The following is an 18,836-nucleotide window of genomic DNA, read 5'->3' on the forward strand; positions in this document are numbered from 1 at the left end:
TTCCTCATATGCCTCCCTTGTCCCTCATTGTTTCTATGAAGGAAACATTTATGAGGGCAACACCATTTCTACCATCACCTTGTTCATTGACTAATAATTGATGGCCATATTGGTTCGTTTTCAGGTCAGAACCTGTCCTGAATCTCCCTCTTCTCTCTTCAGCGTTGCCTCTCAAACCCCTTCAGGACCCCTCTGCTTCTCCCTGGGGGAAGTCCTTCCTACTGCTCCCTCCAATTTTTAGCGTTATCCTTCGAATGAGGCTTTGGGGTCCTGCCCGCCTCCCCTCCACCCCGCCTCCTTTGAGCGAGTTTAGAAAGCCGCTCCGTCTGAGGGAACTGAGGGAAGCGCAAACACCGCGGCCAAGAGAAGAAGCGAGCCGGGATCAATGCTGGGGGAAAGATAACAACCCAACAGCCGAGCAATCGCGGAAGCTTCTGCCTCGATGCCCTCCCAGATTGAATCTGCCTCTCTGCCTGAGAGGAGCGCAGAAACCGCCGCTGCCGCCAAAACAAAAGAACCTTCGGGTGGGCAAAGGGCAGCCCAGTCCGCATAGCAACCGCAGCCGCCTTCAACCGCGCTGCACACCCATTGGCCAATCGTCCGCCCCTTGGACCAATCCCGGCCTGGCTGCGGGAAGCGGGATCCTCACGGCGAAAGCGACCCGCCTACCTACCGGGCGGTTGGGCGGCTCGGCTGTCTGTCCTGCTTGGAGGCTGGGCGTGGGCGGAGTCGGAAGCGGGAGCGCCTCTCCTGGAGCTTTCGAGGGGCGAGTGACGCAGGTGAGGCCGGAATGCGGGCTTCGCTCTGGCTATTGGCGGAGGAATCGTCTACTGTAGTCTGGGCGGAGCAAGCAGGCCGCCACTCCCTCTCTGCTCGCTGACACGCGTGGATCCGGAGTGATTGTGGCTCCTCCCGGGAAGGGGGAGGCGGAAACGGCGCGCCCTTTGCTCCACGCGAGCCCTGGTACCTTTTCCCGACCAGAGCCCTTCTGCCCCCCACCCCACCCCCGCTGTAGATCCTATACTGTAATTAATATATGTATGTGTTGGTGTGTGTGTATATATGTGCGTGTGTATGTGAGTGTGTATGTATATATGTGTAGGTATATGTATGTATATATATAGTGTGTGTGTATGTATATGTATATATGTTTATATGTGTATGTTTATATGTATACGTGTGTATATGTGTGTATATGTGTATATATATATATATGTGTGTGTGTTTATATGTTTATGTGTGTGTGTATAGACAGAAACAGACAGGAAGCGCATATGTATATGTGGGTGCATGTATGTGTATGATTATATGTTGTTTTTTGAGAGTGCGGGGTGCGCAGTTACGAGAGGGGGTGGATCTCAGAGGGGAAGATCTCTTGGCCTGCTCTCTGCCACCCGTAAATCTGGAGAGACTGTGGCTAGTGCCCCTTCCCGGCTGGAGTGGCTGGAGTCTCTCCCCAGGGCCTCCCGCAGCAGATCCAGGGAGCGAGCTCCAAGGCTGCAGCTCCCTGACTCTCGGGTATCAACTGAGGGCCTCAAGGCCCCTTCAAGCAGGAAGATGCTGACCTGGGGAAGTTACTCTGCTGGATCTGCCCAAAGAAGCCCCTCGGATCTGAGTTTAAAAAATATCCACCTTCATGAAGGGGCTCTGCGAGAAAGCTTGAAAAGGCAGGAGTTCCCAAAAAGAATAGCAGAGTTGGAAGGGACTTTGGAGGTCTTCTAATCCAGCCCCCTGCTCAGGCAGGAAGCCCTATACACGTAGTCCTTGACTTATGAACACAATTAAGCCAAAATTTCTGCTGTTAAGCAAGACATTTTTTAAGCGGGTTTTGCCCTATTTTACGACTTTTCTTGCCGCAATTGTTAAGTGAATCAGTGCAGTTAATAAGTTAGTAGCCTGGTTGTTCAGTGAATCTGGCTTCCCCCTTGACTTTGCTTGCCAGGGGATCACATGATCCTGAGACACAGCAAAAGTCATAACTATGAACCAGTTGCTTAGCATCTAAAGGTTGATCACATGATCGTGGGGATGCTTCAAAGTTCGTAACTATGAAAAGTCACAAGTCCCATTTTTCAGTGCCATTGTAACTTTGAACAGTTACTAGCCAAACTGTTGTAAGTGAAGGACTACCTGTAGTACCATTTCAGACAAATGGCTATCCAATCTCTTCTTAAAAACCTCCAATATTGGAGCACCCACAACTTCTGGAGGGAAGCCGTTCCACTGATTAATTGTTCTCACTGTCAGGAAGTTTCTCCTTAGTTCTCTCCTTGATTGGTTTTCATCTGTTGCTTCTTGTCTTGTCTTCAGATGCTTTGGAGAATAGGTTCAATCCCTCTTTTTTGTGGCAATGCCTTAGGCGTACCTTGGAAGGAAGTCTTCAAAAGACTGATGCTCTTTTCCATTATTTCATTGCAGGTTAGGAATAAGCAGCTTGTACCTCTAAAGAAAGGTCTTCCTTGTACAGAGATAAAAAGAGTGGAGCAACAAAGATGAATGAATGACACCGTTCAATTTCTCATCAGAGTTGTTGTGAAATTCCAGTTCCGTGAACTAAAGAAGTTTTGAAGACTTTCCCTGCTTGGAGGGTGCATGTGGAGTGCAGAGGGAAAATGAACAGAGGAAAACCAGCTTGGGAAGGACTGACACTTTGTGATCCTCTTCATAGGAAGAGCAGTGCAATGGACCAAGAACGGGCAGGACAAAAAAAACAGACTGAAGAAACAGTCAGTTTCCGTGCAAAGAGACAACCCTTCATGGAGCTCCACTACCAGGATGCTGAAGGTCCCCGAGGACTCTGCAGCCACCTCCATCATCTTTGCAATCAGTGGCTGAAACCAGAAAAGTACACAAAAGCCCAGATGCTAGACCTGGTGATCCTGGAGCAGTTCCTAGCCATCCTGCCTCCGGAGATGGGGAACTGGGTGTGGGAATGTGGAGCCGAGACCAGTTCCCAGGCAGTGGCCCTGGCCGAAGGCTTCCTCCTGAGCCAGGTGGAGGAGAAGACGCAAGGAGAGGTGCAAATCTAGTTGTTTACAAGTGAGGGAATAATGCCAGTGTGGAATATTTGGGGCATTTTTACATGGCTCTTATTTCCACACACAAATATTTTTGAAGGTGGATTGTTCTGTGTTCCCACATGTGGTACTTCTAATATCTTTCTTTGCTCTTCTCCACAGTTGCAGATAGAGGCACCCTTTCAGGGATCGATTGCTGAGCATCCTGAGGCAAGAAGGGATCTATTCAGTCCTTGCCAGAACAATTTCTTGGGGGGAATCTCTACAAAGGATCTGAATCATGACATGTCACCAGGTAAGTGAGGGATCCCTTCTGATGCAGAGAAATTCTTAAGAGTACTCCGTGGGTTTTATTCCTGAACTTTTAAAATCAACTCATAGCTTTGTGTGCTACAATAACGCTTGTTTCTAATTTTTTCCTGAATTGGTAAAGCATTCTTTTAAATAAATACCTATTTCCTCCCTCTTTCAGATGCAGAGAACAGAATCGCATACCAGCAGGTGGTAGGAGAAACATCTCCTTCCGATGAAGCAGAAGCAGACATTGGGCTTCCAGGGCAGGTAGGAGGAAATTTTCCTGTGCCCCAAAAAGTGCAAATATGGTTAGGACAAGAAGCATCTAAGCCAGTGGTTCTCGACCTGTGGGTTGGGACCCCATTTGGGGTCAAACGACCATTTCACGGGGGTCGCCAAACCACGCTGTCCGCCATTTTTTTCCCTTTTCCCTAGCTGTCCTACTCCCTCTTATTAGTGGCCACACCCACTTGGGGGTCACCACAACATGGGGAACTGTATTATGGGGTCACGGCATTAGAAAGTTTGAGAACCACTGATCTAAGCTATCTCCTGCCTCCATTTCAACCTCTGTTCCAACATGAGACTCTTTCCACCTGAGGGGTCCATGCGTGGCATGTTCTTTTCTTATATCTTCAAATATTTTATTAGCTTATTAAAATATAAAGTACAGAAATACAAAAAGAAGGAAAAAAAGGGAAAATAAGGGAGGAAAAGGAGAAGAGAAAAAAATGTTAAGGGAAAAGGAGAAAAAAAAGTAATGACTTCTGACTCTTTTTGGTGCAGTAGAACAAGGTAGTAGCATTTACTTTTACATAATATATATATATGGCTAATTATTTTATGTATATTTATATGTATGTGTGTATAATATAGATATAGAGATAGATAGAGAGAGAGAGAGAGAGAGAGAGAGAGAGATAAATAGAGATAGATAGATAGATAGATAGATATAGATATAAAAACTGTTTTATATATATATATTATATCCACACATATACATATACATACATGCATACATATATAAAATAGATTAGCCATTTCTATAACAACAATTCTTTCTAATCAGCAAAACTTAAAATCAGAGTTTCATTTTTTTCTACCTTAAGCACAAAGTCCAAAAGCAGCTTCCAAGTAGAAACAAAACGAATTGTGTTCTACTTGGAAGTCAATTTAGCCATCTCTGCTAAGTCCATCAAGTTTTGCAGCCGTTTTTCCATTGTGATAGCTCATCCTTTTCTTGATCAGTTCCTTTCCAAGCAAAGGATAGAGCTGGAGCAGTTCTGATGGTTGAAAGGCAGAGCTGGAACTGATGAGTCCAGAAAAATCTGTGATTCGGGCCTTCACAGGGACTGAATTCTGGGAGATGCAATGAAGTTAATCAGCCTTTCGGACCCTAATGATGTTGAGAGAGGATGGAGAAGGAAACCTTTCCTTTTACTCCCTCAAATTCTGAAAACAGCCAGGAAAAAGTGAATGTCACCACTTGATAGGTCTCAGAGAATTTCATCTTTCCCAAATTTCCTATTAATGAGGAATTTTTGCCTCTCTTTCAGGGTTCCATATTCTTCAAGGAGTTGTCCATCTGCTTCACCGAGGAGGAATGGGATCTGCTAGATTCTGATCAGAAAGCTCTGCACGGGGAAGTCATGCTGGAGATGTCTAGGAATGTGGCTTCTCTGGGTAAAAAAATCCCTCTTTGTACTTTGTCCAAATACAGGTACCGTGTTTCCCCGAAAATAAGCCCGGGTCTTTTTTTTTTTGCCTTCAAAAGAGGCACCAGGTCTTATTTTTGAGGGATATTTTACTCATCTCTGGCCCCAACAGCCCCACCCAGCTGGTCCACTTCTGGTCAAAGGAGCAGCTTCATTCTGCAGAGGGATTCTGGCCTGCATTTCGCAGTCAGGCCTTTCCAGAAGGCCTCTGCAGCTGAGTACTGAGCTATGGATTCAATCCATAGCTCGGTTCTCTGCTGCAGTGGCCTTCTGGAAAGGCCTGTGACTGAGAAATGCAGGCCTGGCTGCAGAAGATGCCTCAGAAGTGGGCCGGCGAGGAGAGGCCTCGCTGCAAGTGGGTGCAGGACACGTGGGGCAGCTCCACACACCCCCCCCCCAGCTTGACTTTTAGGTGTGTGCCTCGCCCCAAAACTAGGGCTTATTTTTGGGGTAGGGCTTATATTAGGCCCATTCCCAAAAATCAAGCTAAGGCTTATTTTCAGGGAACTACGGTAATCCTCAACTTAAAACAAGTCATTTAGTGACTGTTCAAAGTTACAACGGCACTGAAAAAATGTGACTTTCACAAGACCATTGTAGCATCCCCCCGATCATGTGATCAAAATTCAGGTACTTGGCAACTGACTCATATTTATGACTGTTGCAGTGCCCTGGGGTCATGTGATCACCTTGTGTAACCTGACAAAGTCAACGGGGAAACCAGATTCACTTAACTCTGTTAGTAACTTAACAACTGCAGGGATTCACTTAACAACTGTGGCAAGAAAGGTCGTAAAATGGAGCAAAACTCACTTAATAAATGTCTTATGATCAACAGAAATTTTGGGTTCAGTTGTAGTCGTAAGTTGAGAGCTACTGTAGTTGGATATGGCAAGTAGTAAGAAGGAATATATTTTGTTTCTTTCATCATATTCCCTAACCAGGAGATCATCTGACAAACTGACAACTGTATGAATCATTGACAAGTCAAAAGCCAAATATCTCTACTGGCAGTTAGGGAAGGGATCCTGGGAGTTTTTTTCCCCCCAAAATTAAATACCAATCCACTGTGAGGGTTGTGAACAAAAATCAAAAACCATGTTTGGAATTATATGGAGTTTAAAGAAAGAAGTCAGTAGGAAATGGCTCTTACAAAAATGTGTCATCTGACTGCATGTAAAATCATGTAATTTGATTTCAAAATCTGAACAATATTGTAAAGCTGGATTGGAGCCAGAAAGTTGAGACCAAATTAATTTGAGAAGAGAGAAGTTGCTCTGTTGAAAAAAATGATGGTGATTTGGATTATTTAACTTGGAGCAAAGTTGGTCAGGGGCCATATGTAGAATCATGCACTAGTGAACCAGTGAATAAAGAAAACATTTTCTTGCTCACTCTAACATTGTTAGAATTCGGGATCTTTGTATTAAAATGAAATGTGAAATACTTAGAAGAAAAAAGAGAATGATTTCAATATGTAGTTTAGCTGGAATTTTTTGCTACTGTGTTTTTCTCTCAAACAGGCAATGAGCAGAAGAATGAGATTTACCAGGAATCTGGAGAGACACCAATACAGATTTTAAAAGTTGAAGTGGGAGAAGAGGATCAATGGCAATCGAAAAGTGAAGACGGAATCCAATTAAATGATCAGCGGGAAATAAATCCTCCTCCTTTATCTCTGGAAATCTACGATATGCTGACCCAAGAAGATCTTAATCAAGAGAGGATGGGACAGTATTTAGGCTGTCATGAAGTATTTGATGGACAATCAAATTTCAATAGCCCATGTGAATGGAGACAGGAAGGGAACAGGTATAATCAAAACTCCCCTCCTTGTTGGGGAGATGAGATGGGGGGGAACACATTTAAATGTAAGGACTATGAAAACAACTTCAACTATGCCAGTAACCTTGTTTCCCATACAAGGAAACACACTGGAGAGAATCCATACAAATGTGTAGTGTGTGGAAAGAGCTTTACAAGGAATGATAAACTTACTGCTCATGTAAGAATTCACACAGGGGAAAAACCATATAAATGCACGGAGTGTGGAAAGAGCTTCACGAGGAATGACATACTTATTTCCCATAAAAGGATCCACACAAAAGAGAAACCATATAAGTGCATGGAATGTGGAAAGAGCTATAGTCATTCTAAAAGCCTTATATCTCATGAAATTATCCACAAAGGGGAGAAACCATATAAATGCATGGAATGTGGAAAGAGTTTTAGCCAGTGCAGTAGCCTTATCTATCATAAAAGAATCCACACGGGGGAGAAACCATATCAGTGTATGGAGTGTGGGAAAAGTTTCACACGGAATGATACACTGATTTCCCACAAAAGAATTCACACAGGGGAGAAGCCGTTTAAATGCTTGGAATGTGGAAAGAGCTACAGTCATTCCAGAAGCCTTATTTCTCACGAAACGATCCACAAAAGGGAGAAACCCTATCAGTGCATGGAATGTGGAAAGAGCTTCAGCCGATGCAATAGCCTTACCTCTCATAAAAGGATCCACACAGGAGAGAAACCGTATAAATGCATGGAGTGTGGAAAAAGCTTCAATCACTCCAGTAACCTTCGAACACATAAAAGTATTCATAGAGGAGAAAAACCACATAAATGCCTGGAGTGTGGAAAGAACTTCACCAGGAGCACAGATCTTACTTCCCATAAAAGGATCCACACGGGAGAGAAACCCTATAAATGTATGGAATGTGGAAAGAGCTTCACTCATTCCAATACCCTTACTTCCCATAAAACCATCCACACGGGGGAGAAGTCATACAAATGTACTGAGTGCGGAAAGAGCTTCAGTACAAACAGTTCTTTAACTTCCCACAAAAGGATCCATACAGGAGAGAAGCCTTATAAATGCATGGACTGTGGAAAGAGTTTCAGGACAAGCAGTTACCTTACTTACCATAAAAGAATTCACACAGGGGAAAAACCCTATCAATGCCTGGAGTGTGGGAAAAGGTTTAATCATCCCAGCACTCTTGCTTCCCATAAAACAATCCACACAAGAGAGAGACAATATAAATGCCTAGAATGTGGAATGTGTTTTACACAGAGTTGTCATCTCACTTCCCACAAGAGAGCCACAATGGGATTTAACTACATAAATGCTTAAAAACGGGGTGAGACCTTTCATTCTAGTGACTTGATTGCCCATATCAGAAAGTGCACGGAAAAAACAAATGCTTCAATGAGAATATTCTTGTTACTTCACCTTAAAAAGAGATGACCACATAGGTTAGAAAGTTGACAATGTTTCTTCCCGGAGGTTATACAGGTAGTCCTTGACTTAACAACAGTCTATTTAATGACTGTTAAAAGTTAAAATGGCACTGAACGGGGAGTTATGACCATTTTTCACACAACGGTTTATGAGATCATGCGGATTAGTTTTTGCGACCTTTTGACAAGCAAAGTCAACGTGGAAGCCAGATTCACTTAACAACCATGTTACTAACTTTAACAACTGGAGTAATTCACTTAAACTCTGGCAAGAAAGCTGGTAAAATGGGGCAAAACTCGCTTAATAAATGTCTCAGCCACATACATTTTGATCGCAAGCTGAAGACTACCTGCATGTGGTCTTTAATGATAAGCAGTGTTCAACCTTACAGCCAGTGGGTCCAGGAAAAAAAAAGTACATTTGATTTCCTTACCATTTTAAGTTTATTGATATCAAAGCCAACATGTTAAGTATACATTATATATTTATTCCCTTGTATTTTTAATGATTTCCCTTGTGATGTCAAGGCTGATGGTCAACATAAAGCCTCTTATGCTTTGGGAGTCACCCCCCAGATTTTCCAAGAGTCTGTTGGGGTGCAGTTTACTCTGAGCTTTCAGATGATAGGATTAACCCTACTTTGGCTTCCTTCCCCCCCCCCCCAAGCAAAGTATAAAGTCTTAAAGAAAAGCAGAAATAATATTTTTCCTCAGTGTTTCATAAAAATAGCTTTCCTGGGCTCCAAGATCACCGCAGATGGGGACTGCAGCCAAGAAATTAAAAGACGCTCCTGGGGAGGAAAGCTATGGCAAATTTAGACAGCATACTAAAAAGCAGAGACATCACCCTGCCAACTGTAGTACGTATAGTCAAGGCCATGATTTTCCCAGTTGCAATGTATGGCTGTGAAAGTTGGACCATAAGAAAGGCTGAGTGCAAAAGAATTGAGGCCTTTGAACTCTGGTGCTGGAGAAGACTCCTGCAAGTCCCTTGGACTGCAAGGCGATCAAACCGGTCAGTCCTAGAAGAGATCAATCCCGACTGCTCTTTAGAAGGTCAGATCCTGAAGTTGAAACTCAAGTACTTTGGCCACCTAATGAGAAGGAAGGATTCACTGGAGAAGAGCCTAATGCTGGGAAGATTGAGGGCAGCAGAAGAATCGGATGACAGAGAATGAGGTGGCTGGATGGAGTCACTGAAGCAGTAGGCATGAACTTAAATGGACTTCAGAAGATGGTAGAGGACAGGAAGGCCTGGAGGAACGTTGTCCGTGGGGTTGCGATGGGTCGGACATGACTTAACTAACAAGAACAAGGGGGCAGAATGGCTCAGCAGTTAAAGATGCTGAGCTTGTCAGTTGAAGAACCGACAGCCTGTGTTCGAGATCCAAGCACCGTGCGACTGGGTGAGCTCCTGTTACTTGCTCCAGCTGCTGCTCATCTAGCAGTTTGAAAGCATGCAAATATGAGTAGATTACTAGGTACCACTTAGGTGGGAAGTCAATAGTCTTCTGTGCACCTCGGCATATAGTCATGCTGGCTACATGACTAGAGAAGTGTCTTCAGACAATGCTGGCTCCCTTGGCTAAGAAACAGAGGAGCACCACCACCTCTAGATTTTGGACATGACCGAAATGGGAACCCTTTACCTTTAATTTGCTTGTATTAGAAAGTAAAGGATGTGATCTCTAAACAAAAGCAATCAGCCTATAAGCTTACCTCAAAATTGTAGAAGCATTTAAAGTTTCCAAAGAGTCAATTTAGATGTTTATGCTGATTAAAGATAATAAAGTTTGAGAATGCTTGAGGAATGTTCACAATGTTGCCTTTTAAAATGTAATTATGATGATGAATGTGCTTAGGATGAGATTTCATAGCAGTGAATGGAATAGAGGAAAACCTTCCAACACTGCAGTGACTTTATAAAAAAGCATACTATTTGAAAACAAGGTATAGAAAAAGGCAGAATTCAAATCTTAACTCGGTGTGACACAAATCAGAGATCAGGATCCACAAATGCAGAATGAATGACAAGCTGCAGCAATAGCAGATTTCCCTAATATAAATTGATTGATTAATTATGTACCATTGACTTAGTGTTGACTCTTAATGATCAGGTAGATTTTCTCCCTGATGATTTGTCCCTAATTTGTTTTTTTTTTAGATCTTACTGGATTATTAAATGGGACCACCTAATTGTGATCTTAAAGCCACCAGATGTAATTAAGTTGAATTATCTAAGTTTAAAAAAAACCTACCTGGCGACTTAGTGTTGACTCTTAATGATCAGGTAGAAAATTTTCTCCCTGATAATAATAAAGTTGGAAGGGACCTTGGAGATCCTCTAGTCCAACCCCCTGCTCAGGTAGGAAACCCTATACCATTTTGGACAAATGGCTGTCCAGTCTCTTCTTAAAGACTTCCAGTGTTGGAGCATTCACTGCTTCTGGAGGCAGGTTGTTCCACTGGTTAATTGTTCTGTCAGGAAGTTTCTCCTTAGTTCTAAGTTGCTTCTCTCCTTGATTAGTTTCCATCCGTTGCTTTTTGTCCTGCCTTCAGGCGTTTTGGAAAATAGCTTGACTCCCTCTTCTTTGTGGCAGCTCCTGAGATATTGGAACACTGGTATCATGTCCCCCCTCATCCTTCTCTTCATTAAACTAGACATACCCAATTCCAGCAGCCATTCCTTATATGCTTTAGCCTCCAGTCCCCTAATCATCTTTGTTGCTCTTCTCTGTATTCTTTCTAGAGTCTCAACATCTTTTTTACATCGCAGTGACCAAAACTGGATGCAGTATTCCAAATATGTCCTTACTAAGGCATTGTGAAGTGCTATTAACACTTCACGTGATCTTGATTCTATCCCTCTGTTAATGCAGCCTAGCACTGTGTTGGCCTTTTTGGCAGCTGCAGCACACTGCTGGCTCATATTTAAGTGATTGTCCACTAGGACTCCAAGGTCCCTCTCACAGTTAACTACTATTGAGCAAGGTACTTGTGCATTTGGTTTTTCTTGCCTAAATGTAGAACCTTGTTTTTTCACCATTGAATTTCATTTTGTTAGATAGTGCCCAGTGTTCAAGTCTGTCCAGATGCTTCTGTATCTTAAGCCTGTCTTCTGGAGTGTTGGCTATTCCTGCCAGCTTGGTGTCGTCTGCAAATTTGATGAGTTCCCCAATCTATCCCCTCGTCTAAATCGTTGATGAAGATGTTGAAGAGTACTGGGCCCAGTACCCACCCCACTACATACTTCCCTCCATGTAGATGCGGTTCCATTGAGGACCACGTGCTGAGTACGGCCGGTCAGCCAGCTACAGATCCATCTGGTGGTGATGCTGTCTAACCCACATTTTTCTTCTTATCAAGTAGTAGGCTGTGATCTACTTTATCAGATGCCTTACTGAAGTCCAAGTAAATTATATCCACAGCATTCCTCTGATCCACTAATTTTGTCACTTGGTCAAAGAATACAATAAGATTTGTCTGGCATGATCTGTTTTTGACAAACTCATGTTGGCTTTTAGTAATGAGTTTGTTTGCCTCTAGGTGTTCATTGATTCGTTGTTTGATTATCTTTTCCAGGATCTTCCCAAGTATTGAGGTCAGGCTGATAGGTCTGTAATTTCCTGGATCCATTTTTTTTCCTTTTTTGAGGATGGGAACTACATCAGCTCTTTTCCAGTCCTCTGGTAGTTCCCCTGTGTTCCAGGATCTTTGAAAAATATAGTTCAGTGGTTCCGATATCACATCTGCCAGTTCCTTGAGAACCTTGGGGTGTAATCCATCTGATCCTGGTGATTTGAACTCGTCTAGGCTGGACAGGTGCTCACTTACCATTTTCTTGCCTATCTTAACTTGTGTTTCTATTTTGTTTTTTATGGCACTATTTTTGATAGGTTGGTCTGTTTTTTCCCTTTGTGTAAAGACAGATGCAAAAAACGAGTTAAATAGTTCTGCTTTCTCTCTATTGCTTGTCACCTTCTTGCCACTTTCACCCACTAACGGACCAATCATTTCCTTCACTTTTTTCTTGTTTTTTACATGTTGAAAGAAGCTTTTTTTGTTATTTTTGACTTTGGTCAAAAATGATCTGTCCCTAACTTTTTTTTTTTAGATCTTACTGGATTATTAAATGGGACCACCTAATTGCGATCCTGAAGGCACCAGATGTAATTAAGCTGAATTATCTAAATCTAAAAAAAAAAAAACCTACCTGGCTTAGAAGTCAAGTCCTAAAAAGAAAGGCAGTTTTCAGTATCACTCAGCATCTGCAGGAAGCTCAGTAGGTTGGCTGGGCACCTTATAATAATAATAATAGTAAAGTTGGAAGGGACCTTGGAGGTCATCTAGTCCAACCCCCTGCTCAGGCAGGAAACCCTACACCATTTCGGACAAATGGCTGTCCAGTCTCTTCTTAAAAACTTCCAGTGTTGGAGCATTTATTGCTTCTGGAGGCAGCTGTTCCACTGATTAATTGTTCTCACTGTCAGGAAGTTTCTCCTTAGTTCTAGGTTGCTTCTCTCCTTGATTAGTTTCCACCCGTTGCTTCTTGTCCTGCCTTCAGGTGCTTTGGAAAATAGCTTAATTCCCTCTTCTTTATGGCAGCCCCTGAGATATTGGAATACTGTTATCATGTCCCCCCTTGTCCTTCGTTAAACTAGACATACCCAATTCCAGCAACCGTTCCTTATATGTTTTAGCCTCCAGTCCCCTAATCATCTTTGTTGCTCTTCTCTGTACTCTTTCTAGAGTCTCAACATCTTTTATGTAGGCCCAAGGCCTCCTGAAGAAATTGCATCTTATTTTGGGATTATAAAAGAGGCAGTTGTCCACATATTGGTAAAACAACTGGCCTCTCTCATTTTTCTTCTTCAGCAAAGTCCCTGGTTTAAATTTTATAACTGAACCTTTTTGAGCATCAATAAATGAGTGACATTCTTGAAGCATTAGTTTCAAAGTGATTTTGGAAAGAGAACTAAGGAGAAACTTCCTGACAGTTAGAACAATTAACCAATGGAACAACCTGCCTCCAGAAGCGGTGAATGCTCCAACACTGGAAGTTTTTAAGAAGAGACTGGACAGCCATTTCTCTGAAATGGTGTAGGATTCCTGCCTGAGCAGAGGGTTGGACTAGATGACCTCCAAGGTCCCTTCCAACTTTATTATTACTACTATTATTATTATTATTATTATTATTATTATGGATCATCTCACAGTCAGCCAGATGTTCAGATTGGATTTAGCGTTTTGTCTACCTATCGAGTCCTTACCCAGGACCTGGGATAGGCAGATGTGGATGTTTGATGGTATTACAGATATCGTCGCAGGATGGAAGCAGTTCCTAGTAAGGCCACCTTTTGCAATTGACTAATACCAAATTTGTCAATGCCAATGGTGTTCAAGTGGTGCTCCAGTTGTTTTGGGATTGCACCCAAGGCACCTATTACTATTGGTACTACCCTTGCTTGCTTTTGCCACAGTCTTTCTATTTCTATTTGTAGGTTTTTGTATTTTGTTATCTTCTCCAGTTCTTGTCTATTCTGCTGTCTCCAGGCACTGCCATGTCCACTATCCAGACTTTTTTGTCTTTCTTATCGACAGTTGTTAAGTCCGGGTTTTATGTTGCAGGTGCTTGTCTGTTTGAATTCTGAAGTCCCAGAGCAGTTTACTTTTATCATTTTCTATGATTTTCTCTATTTTATGATCCCACCAGTTCTTGCTTACTGGCAAATGATATTTCTTGCAGATCTCCCAATGCACCATTGTTGCTACTTTGTCATGCGGCTGCTTGTAGTCAGTCTGTGCGATCTTCTTGCAGCAGCTTACCAGGTGGTCCACTGTTTCTTCAGCTTCTTTGCATAGGCGGCACTTACTGTCTGTTGCTGTCTTCTCAATGTTGACTTTATATGCATTTGTCCTTAAGGCTTGGTCTTGTGCAGCCAGAATTAGTCCCTCGGTCTCTTTCTTCAATTTTCCTGCTCTTAGCCATTGCCAGGTCTTTTTATTATCTGCTTTCCCAGCTATTTTTTTTAATGTACTGGCCATGTAGTGTTTTGTCTTCCCATGCCTCTATTCTGTTCTTCATTTGGTCTTTCTTGTAGGCCAGTTTGGTCTCTCCAGTAGTCAGTAAGCCTTCCTGATATACTATATATTTCAGTGCATCTTCATCACTGTCCTTCAGATATTCTTCCAAAGCCATTTTTTCTTCTCCAACCATCTAATGTACTTGCAGCATTCCACGCCCATCTATTTGCCTTGGTAGATAAAGTCTGTCAATGTCACTGCATGGATTATTATTATTATTATTATTATTATTATTATCATTATTATTATTATTATTATTAGGTTGAAAATAATAGAGTGAGGCCATGGAAAGTTCTTCGCTTAAGAAAAAGCAGCTGAATATGCAAGACATAAAATGGGGATATTTTGTGAAATCCGCAAAGGAAGGTCCTCCCTAGGTGTGAATTATTATGAGGGGATCTGGCGCTTTCCTTATTTTGAAGGGATTCTTTGATGGAGCCAGTGAAGTGCGAGTCTAAGTGTTCGGACTGTATGTTTATTCTGAGGTGCCGGCAATTCAGAGAACTTCTAAAGGGGATTGAGGGCAAATCAAAGGCTTTTCTATGTTCTTTTCTATATAAATTCTAACCTTACCTTTGCCCAGCAACCAGAATGCTTTATTTCTGCTGATTGAACATTTCTCTCTTTGCCACTCCTTGTTCTGCCATAAGAAGGAAAGGAAAGTGTCAACTGCCATGGCTCTCCAGGAAAAAGCATAATTGAAGTGAGTAATGCAAGCAAGGAGGGACAGTCGTTAAAGAGATATTTTTCATAGATAATTGAGTCTGAATGATGCTCCTCAGTTTGTAAGAATAGCCATTGAAAAATATTTGGTTGGTAACCCAGTTAAATGAATAGCTCATTAAATTGTGTGGGTTTTTTTTTTTTTTGCTCTTGAAGCATATCATCCCAGTTTTTTTGTCCCAGCAGTGAAAAGAATCTGTGTGAAATGGTAGATCAACATTTCCTTCACCAAGCAGCTCGCTCTTTCTCAGTTCTTTAAAGAAATGATCCAGCCTTTTAAAATCATTCTGTGTCCCTGTATGCACAAATCAACACATACATCCTTTTATGTATTATGTATTACCGAAAGTATTTACCCCATTTTTGTGTATTACCCAAAGATGCTTTTTCATGAGGCAACTGGCCTTTCTTGGTTTTCTTCGAACACTTCTTGGATGAGAAGAGAAATGTCTTCAAAGGAAAAACAGAGCTGAAGAAGCTTCTTGGATGAGAAGCAAAATGTTTTCAAAGAAAAACAAGAAAGTCCAGTTGCTTCCTGAAAAAGCATCTTTGGAACAACTATGACCTGGATGACTGAGAATCTCCACAGACATTTTATGTATCACCTGTTCAGTGGGCTATTGCAGGGGTGTCAAATTCAAATTTCATTGAGGGCCGCAACAGCATTGTGATTGCCCTCGGGGCTGGGTGGGTGTGGCCAGGATGGATGCGGCCTACTGGGTGGGTGTGGATTTAGTGGGTGTGGCCTACTGGGTGGTTGTGTCCAGCTCTACATCGTTCGCCTCAAGGGTGCCTGTGGGGGCCTGGGTAGGAGTGGGATAGATCTGAGGGTCTCTGGCACAAGGGGGTGGGACCAGGGCAAGTGCCAAGGCATGGTCCACTGGAGGAGCTCACTGTTCCTCTCAGGCCATGCGGGGGGGGGGGCTTATGGAGCTAAGACTGAATGCATTTCAGCATAGATGGCCACCACAAAATTGGCTCCCAGCTGGCCTGGGCCAGGCCCAAGGCAGTGGGGGACGTTCCCCACTGTTTCCAGGATGGCTTTGCGGGTCACATGAAACCACTTTGTGGGCCGCATTCGGCCCCTGGGCCTTGTGTTTGACATGTCTGGGCTATTGTCAGATGCCTTGAGAGGATAATGAAATGGATTAATGAAACTAGTATAATGAAAAGCAGGACTAGCGGTGATAGCAGTTTTCCAATATTTGAGGGACCGCCACAAAGAAGAGGGAGATCAAATTATTCTTCAAAGCACCTGAAGGCAGGACAAGAAGAGAAGCAACCTAGAACTAATCAGTCGAACGACTTGCCTCCAGAAGTAGGGGTGCTCCATCACTGGAGGCTTTTAAGAAGAGATTGGGCAGCCATTTGTTCAGAATGATATAGTGTCTCCTGTTTGAAAAGGTGGTTGACTAGAAGACCGCCAAGGTCTCTTCCAACTCTGTTATTCTATATACTGTAAGTGCAGGGTAGAATCTGGCTGACTGTATGTTCAGACTTAAAGCCAACTTGGGCATTCTTATCCAGAATGATGGAGTCCAGCACCAGCCTCTTGAAGAGGGACCCTGTCCAGTTCATCAGTTCCAACAGGATCAAACTGTTCTCAAGTAAGCTGGTAAGTCCTTTCCAGGGCTCTTACCCTTAGAAGGCTCTTACCCTCAGACCTCCTCCCAGTGGTTCCTAAGACACCTCTGCTCTAGTGCAGAGTGCAACAGAGATGATCAGGAATCTGGAGGCTAAAACATATAAAGAACAGTTGCTGGAATTGGGGATGTCTAGTTTAGTGAAGAGAAGGAGTGGGGTGTGACATGATAGCATTGTTCCAATATCTCAAGGGCTGCCACAAACAAGAAGGAGTCAACCTATTCTCCAAAGCACCTGAATGCAGGACAAGAAGCAACAGATGGAAACTAACCAAGGGGAGAAGCAACCTAGAACTAAGGAGAAATTTCCTCACAGTTAGAACAATTAATCAATGGAACGACTTGCCTCCAGAAGTTGTGAATGCTCCAACACTGGAAGTTTTTAAGAAGAGATTGGACCACCATTTGTCTAAAATGGTATAGGGTTTCTAGCCTAAGCAGGGGGTTGGACTAGAAGACCTCCAAGGTTCTGTCCTATACTATCCTATGCTATCCTACTCTACCCTACCCTACCCTATTCTAATTCTAATTCTATTCTATTCTATTCTATTCTATTCTATTCTATTCTATTCTATTCTATTCTATTCCCATTCCCATTCCCATTCCCACTCTACTCTACTCTACTCTACTCTACTCTACTCTCCCATTTAACCTGTTCCGGGGGCTCCAACGATCTTGTGAGGTGACCCCTGCCGCTTAGTTGGACTTATGTCTGGGCTGCTGGTTGTCTATTGTTACTGCCACTTGCTTGTTCTCTCGCTCGCTGCTGTTGTTAGCCTCTTGCTCTCCTTCCTTCATTGTTGGGTTGTCTGCCTCTCCAGCTCCTTCATCCTAGGAGACCTTCAAAGTCTCTTCAATCTCTGTTACTCTGTTATCCACTGCTCAGCTGAGCAGGGTTGAGCTTGCTCATATTGGCTGCCCTCTCATGCAGCATTCGACCGCTGCCCACCAAGCTACCCACTGGCAGCAGCCCCAAAGGACTGGATAAAGCTGGATAAAGCTGAAAACTGGAGCAGAACATAAACCCCAGGAAAATCCCCACCATAATCCTCCAACCACTACCGCCCTCCTCAGAAGCCCCTTGTCAAGCAAGCACCCATTTCCATCTATCTTGGACGTTTGAATCTTGGCGATTGATTGCAAAGGGCTTGGGATTTCATGCCTGTTCAGGAATCCTGCTATAACTGCAGCTTTTTCTTCATTCCATGCATTTTTAGGTCTTGACCTTGGATTTGCATCCTACTGAAGATTTGATATCGGCCTCTTTCCATATTTTATTTTTGAATATTTTTCCTTGTATGCAATGAAATCACTGCAGTGTTGGGAAGGTTTTTCCATATCCTATTCATTTCGAAATCCACCTCCTAAACATATTAAAAATAGTCCTCGCTTAAAGGCTGGTCATTTTAACAATTGTTCAAAGCTGTGATGGAGCCAGAATGGGTTCTTTGCAGCCATAAAGCACCTTCAGCCATTGTAAATAGTCATGCTGTCCATCACATTCACCCTCAACAATCCCATAACTGCATGAATGAGTTTTGCTTAATGACCGCCATGCTCACTGAACTGCAGTGAAAAAGGCTGGAAAATTACTTCCGGTCATGTGGGTGGCTCGACTTATGACCACAATTCTTGTTTGAAAGTCAAAGGAGTACCTGTAATTAACCATAATCAGTACGTTTAAAAAGGCAACATTATGAACATTCAACAAACATTGTAATCTTTCCTATTTTTAATCTGCATAAACAAACTGACTAAGCAGGGCCTTTGCACGTTTTAAATTTTTCCAACAATTTTATAGAAGGAACTCATTGTTTGGCTTCAAGTGCAAGCAAATTGCAAGACATATAGAAATAATTATTTCTAAAACTAATTTTATGAAACACTGAGGAAACACACTTTGAAAAAGAATGATTTAAAGCCACAGCCCTCAACTTTTTGGGCACCAGGGACCGGTTCCATGGAGAGGGGGTTTTCCACAAACCGAAGGGGGCGTGGTTTCATGTGCTGCCTGCATCTCGCGGATGGGGCTTTGCTTGTTTGTGCGGACCGGTTTCTGGCATGCCGTGGACCAGAGGGTTGGAGACCCCTGATTTAAAGTACACAAAAGAATTTAC

The 18,836-nt window shown here is 42.9% G+C and overlaps 1 protein-coding gene across 2 annotated transcripts; it reads left to right on the plus strand.

Moving 5' to 3' along the window:
* The first annotated feature begins 298 nt into the window (after positions 1-298).
* Positions 299-9,124, plus strand: LOC120302130 (zinc finger protein 737-like). 2 transcript variants are annotated; one of them, XM_039330051.1, is made up of 6 exons: positions 299-779; positions 2,419-3,017; positions 3,180-3,312; positions 3,490-3,578; positions 4,868-4,994; positions 6,550-9,124. In XM_039330051.1, the coding sequence occupies exons 2-6, from the start codon at positions 2,613-2,615 to the stop codon at positions 8,160-8,162; spliced, it is 2,367 nt and encodes a 788-aa protein (XP_039185985.1). In that variant the 5' UTR covers positions 299-779; positions 2,419-2,612; the 3' UTR covers positions 8,163-9,124. The 2 variants fall into 2 exon arrangements, with proteins under 2 accessions (XP_039185985.1, XP_039185984.1); XM_039330050.1 differs by lacking the exon at positions 299-779 and adding an exon at positions 790-963.
* Positions 9,125-18,836: the final 9,712 nt, after the last annotated feature.

This window comes from Crotalus tigris, unplaced genomic scaffold (genome assembly GCF_016545835.1).
Source record: "Crotalus tigris isolate CLP2741 ecotype Arizona unplaced genomic scaffold, ASM1654583v1 scf7180000024423.372371, whole genome shotgun sequence".
NCBI classification, from domain to species: Eukaryota; Metazoa; Chordata; class Lepidosauria; order Squamata; family Viperidae; genus Crotalus; species Crotalus tigris.

Coding starts and splice junctions, on each gene's coding strand:
- LOC120302130 (XM_039330051.1), top strand. CDS start 2,613: ATGAACAGAGGAAAACCAGCTTGGGAAGGACTGACACTTTGTGATCCT. Junction 3,018..3,179: donor AGGAGAAGACGCAAGGAGAG/GTGCAAATCTAG, acceptor TCTTCTCCACAG/TTGCAGATAGAGGCACCCTT. Junction 3,579..4,867: donor ACATTGGGCTTCCAGGGCAG/GTAGGAGGAAAT, acceptor CCTCTCTTTCAG/GGTTCCATATTCTTCAAGGA.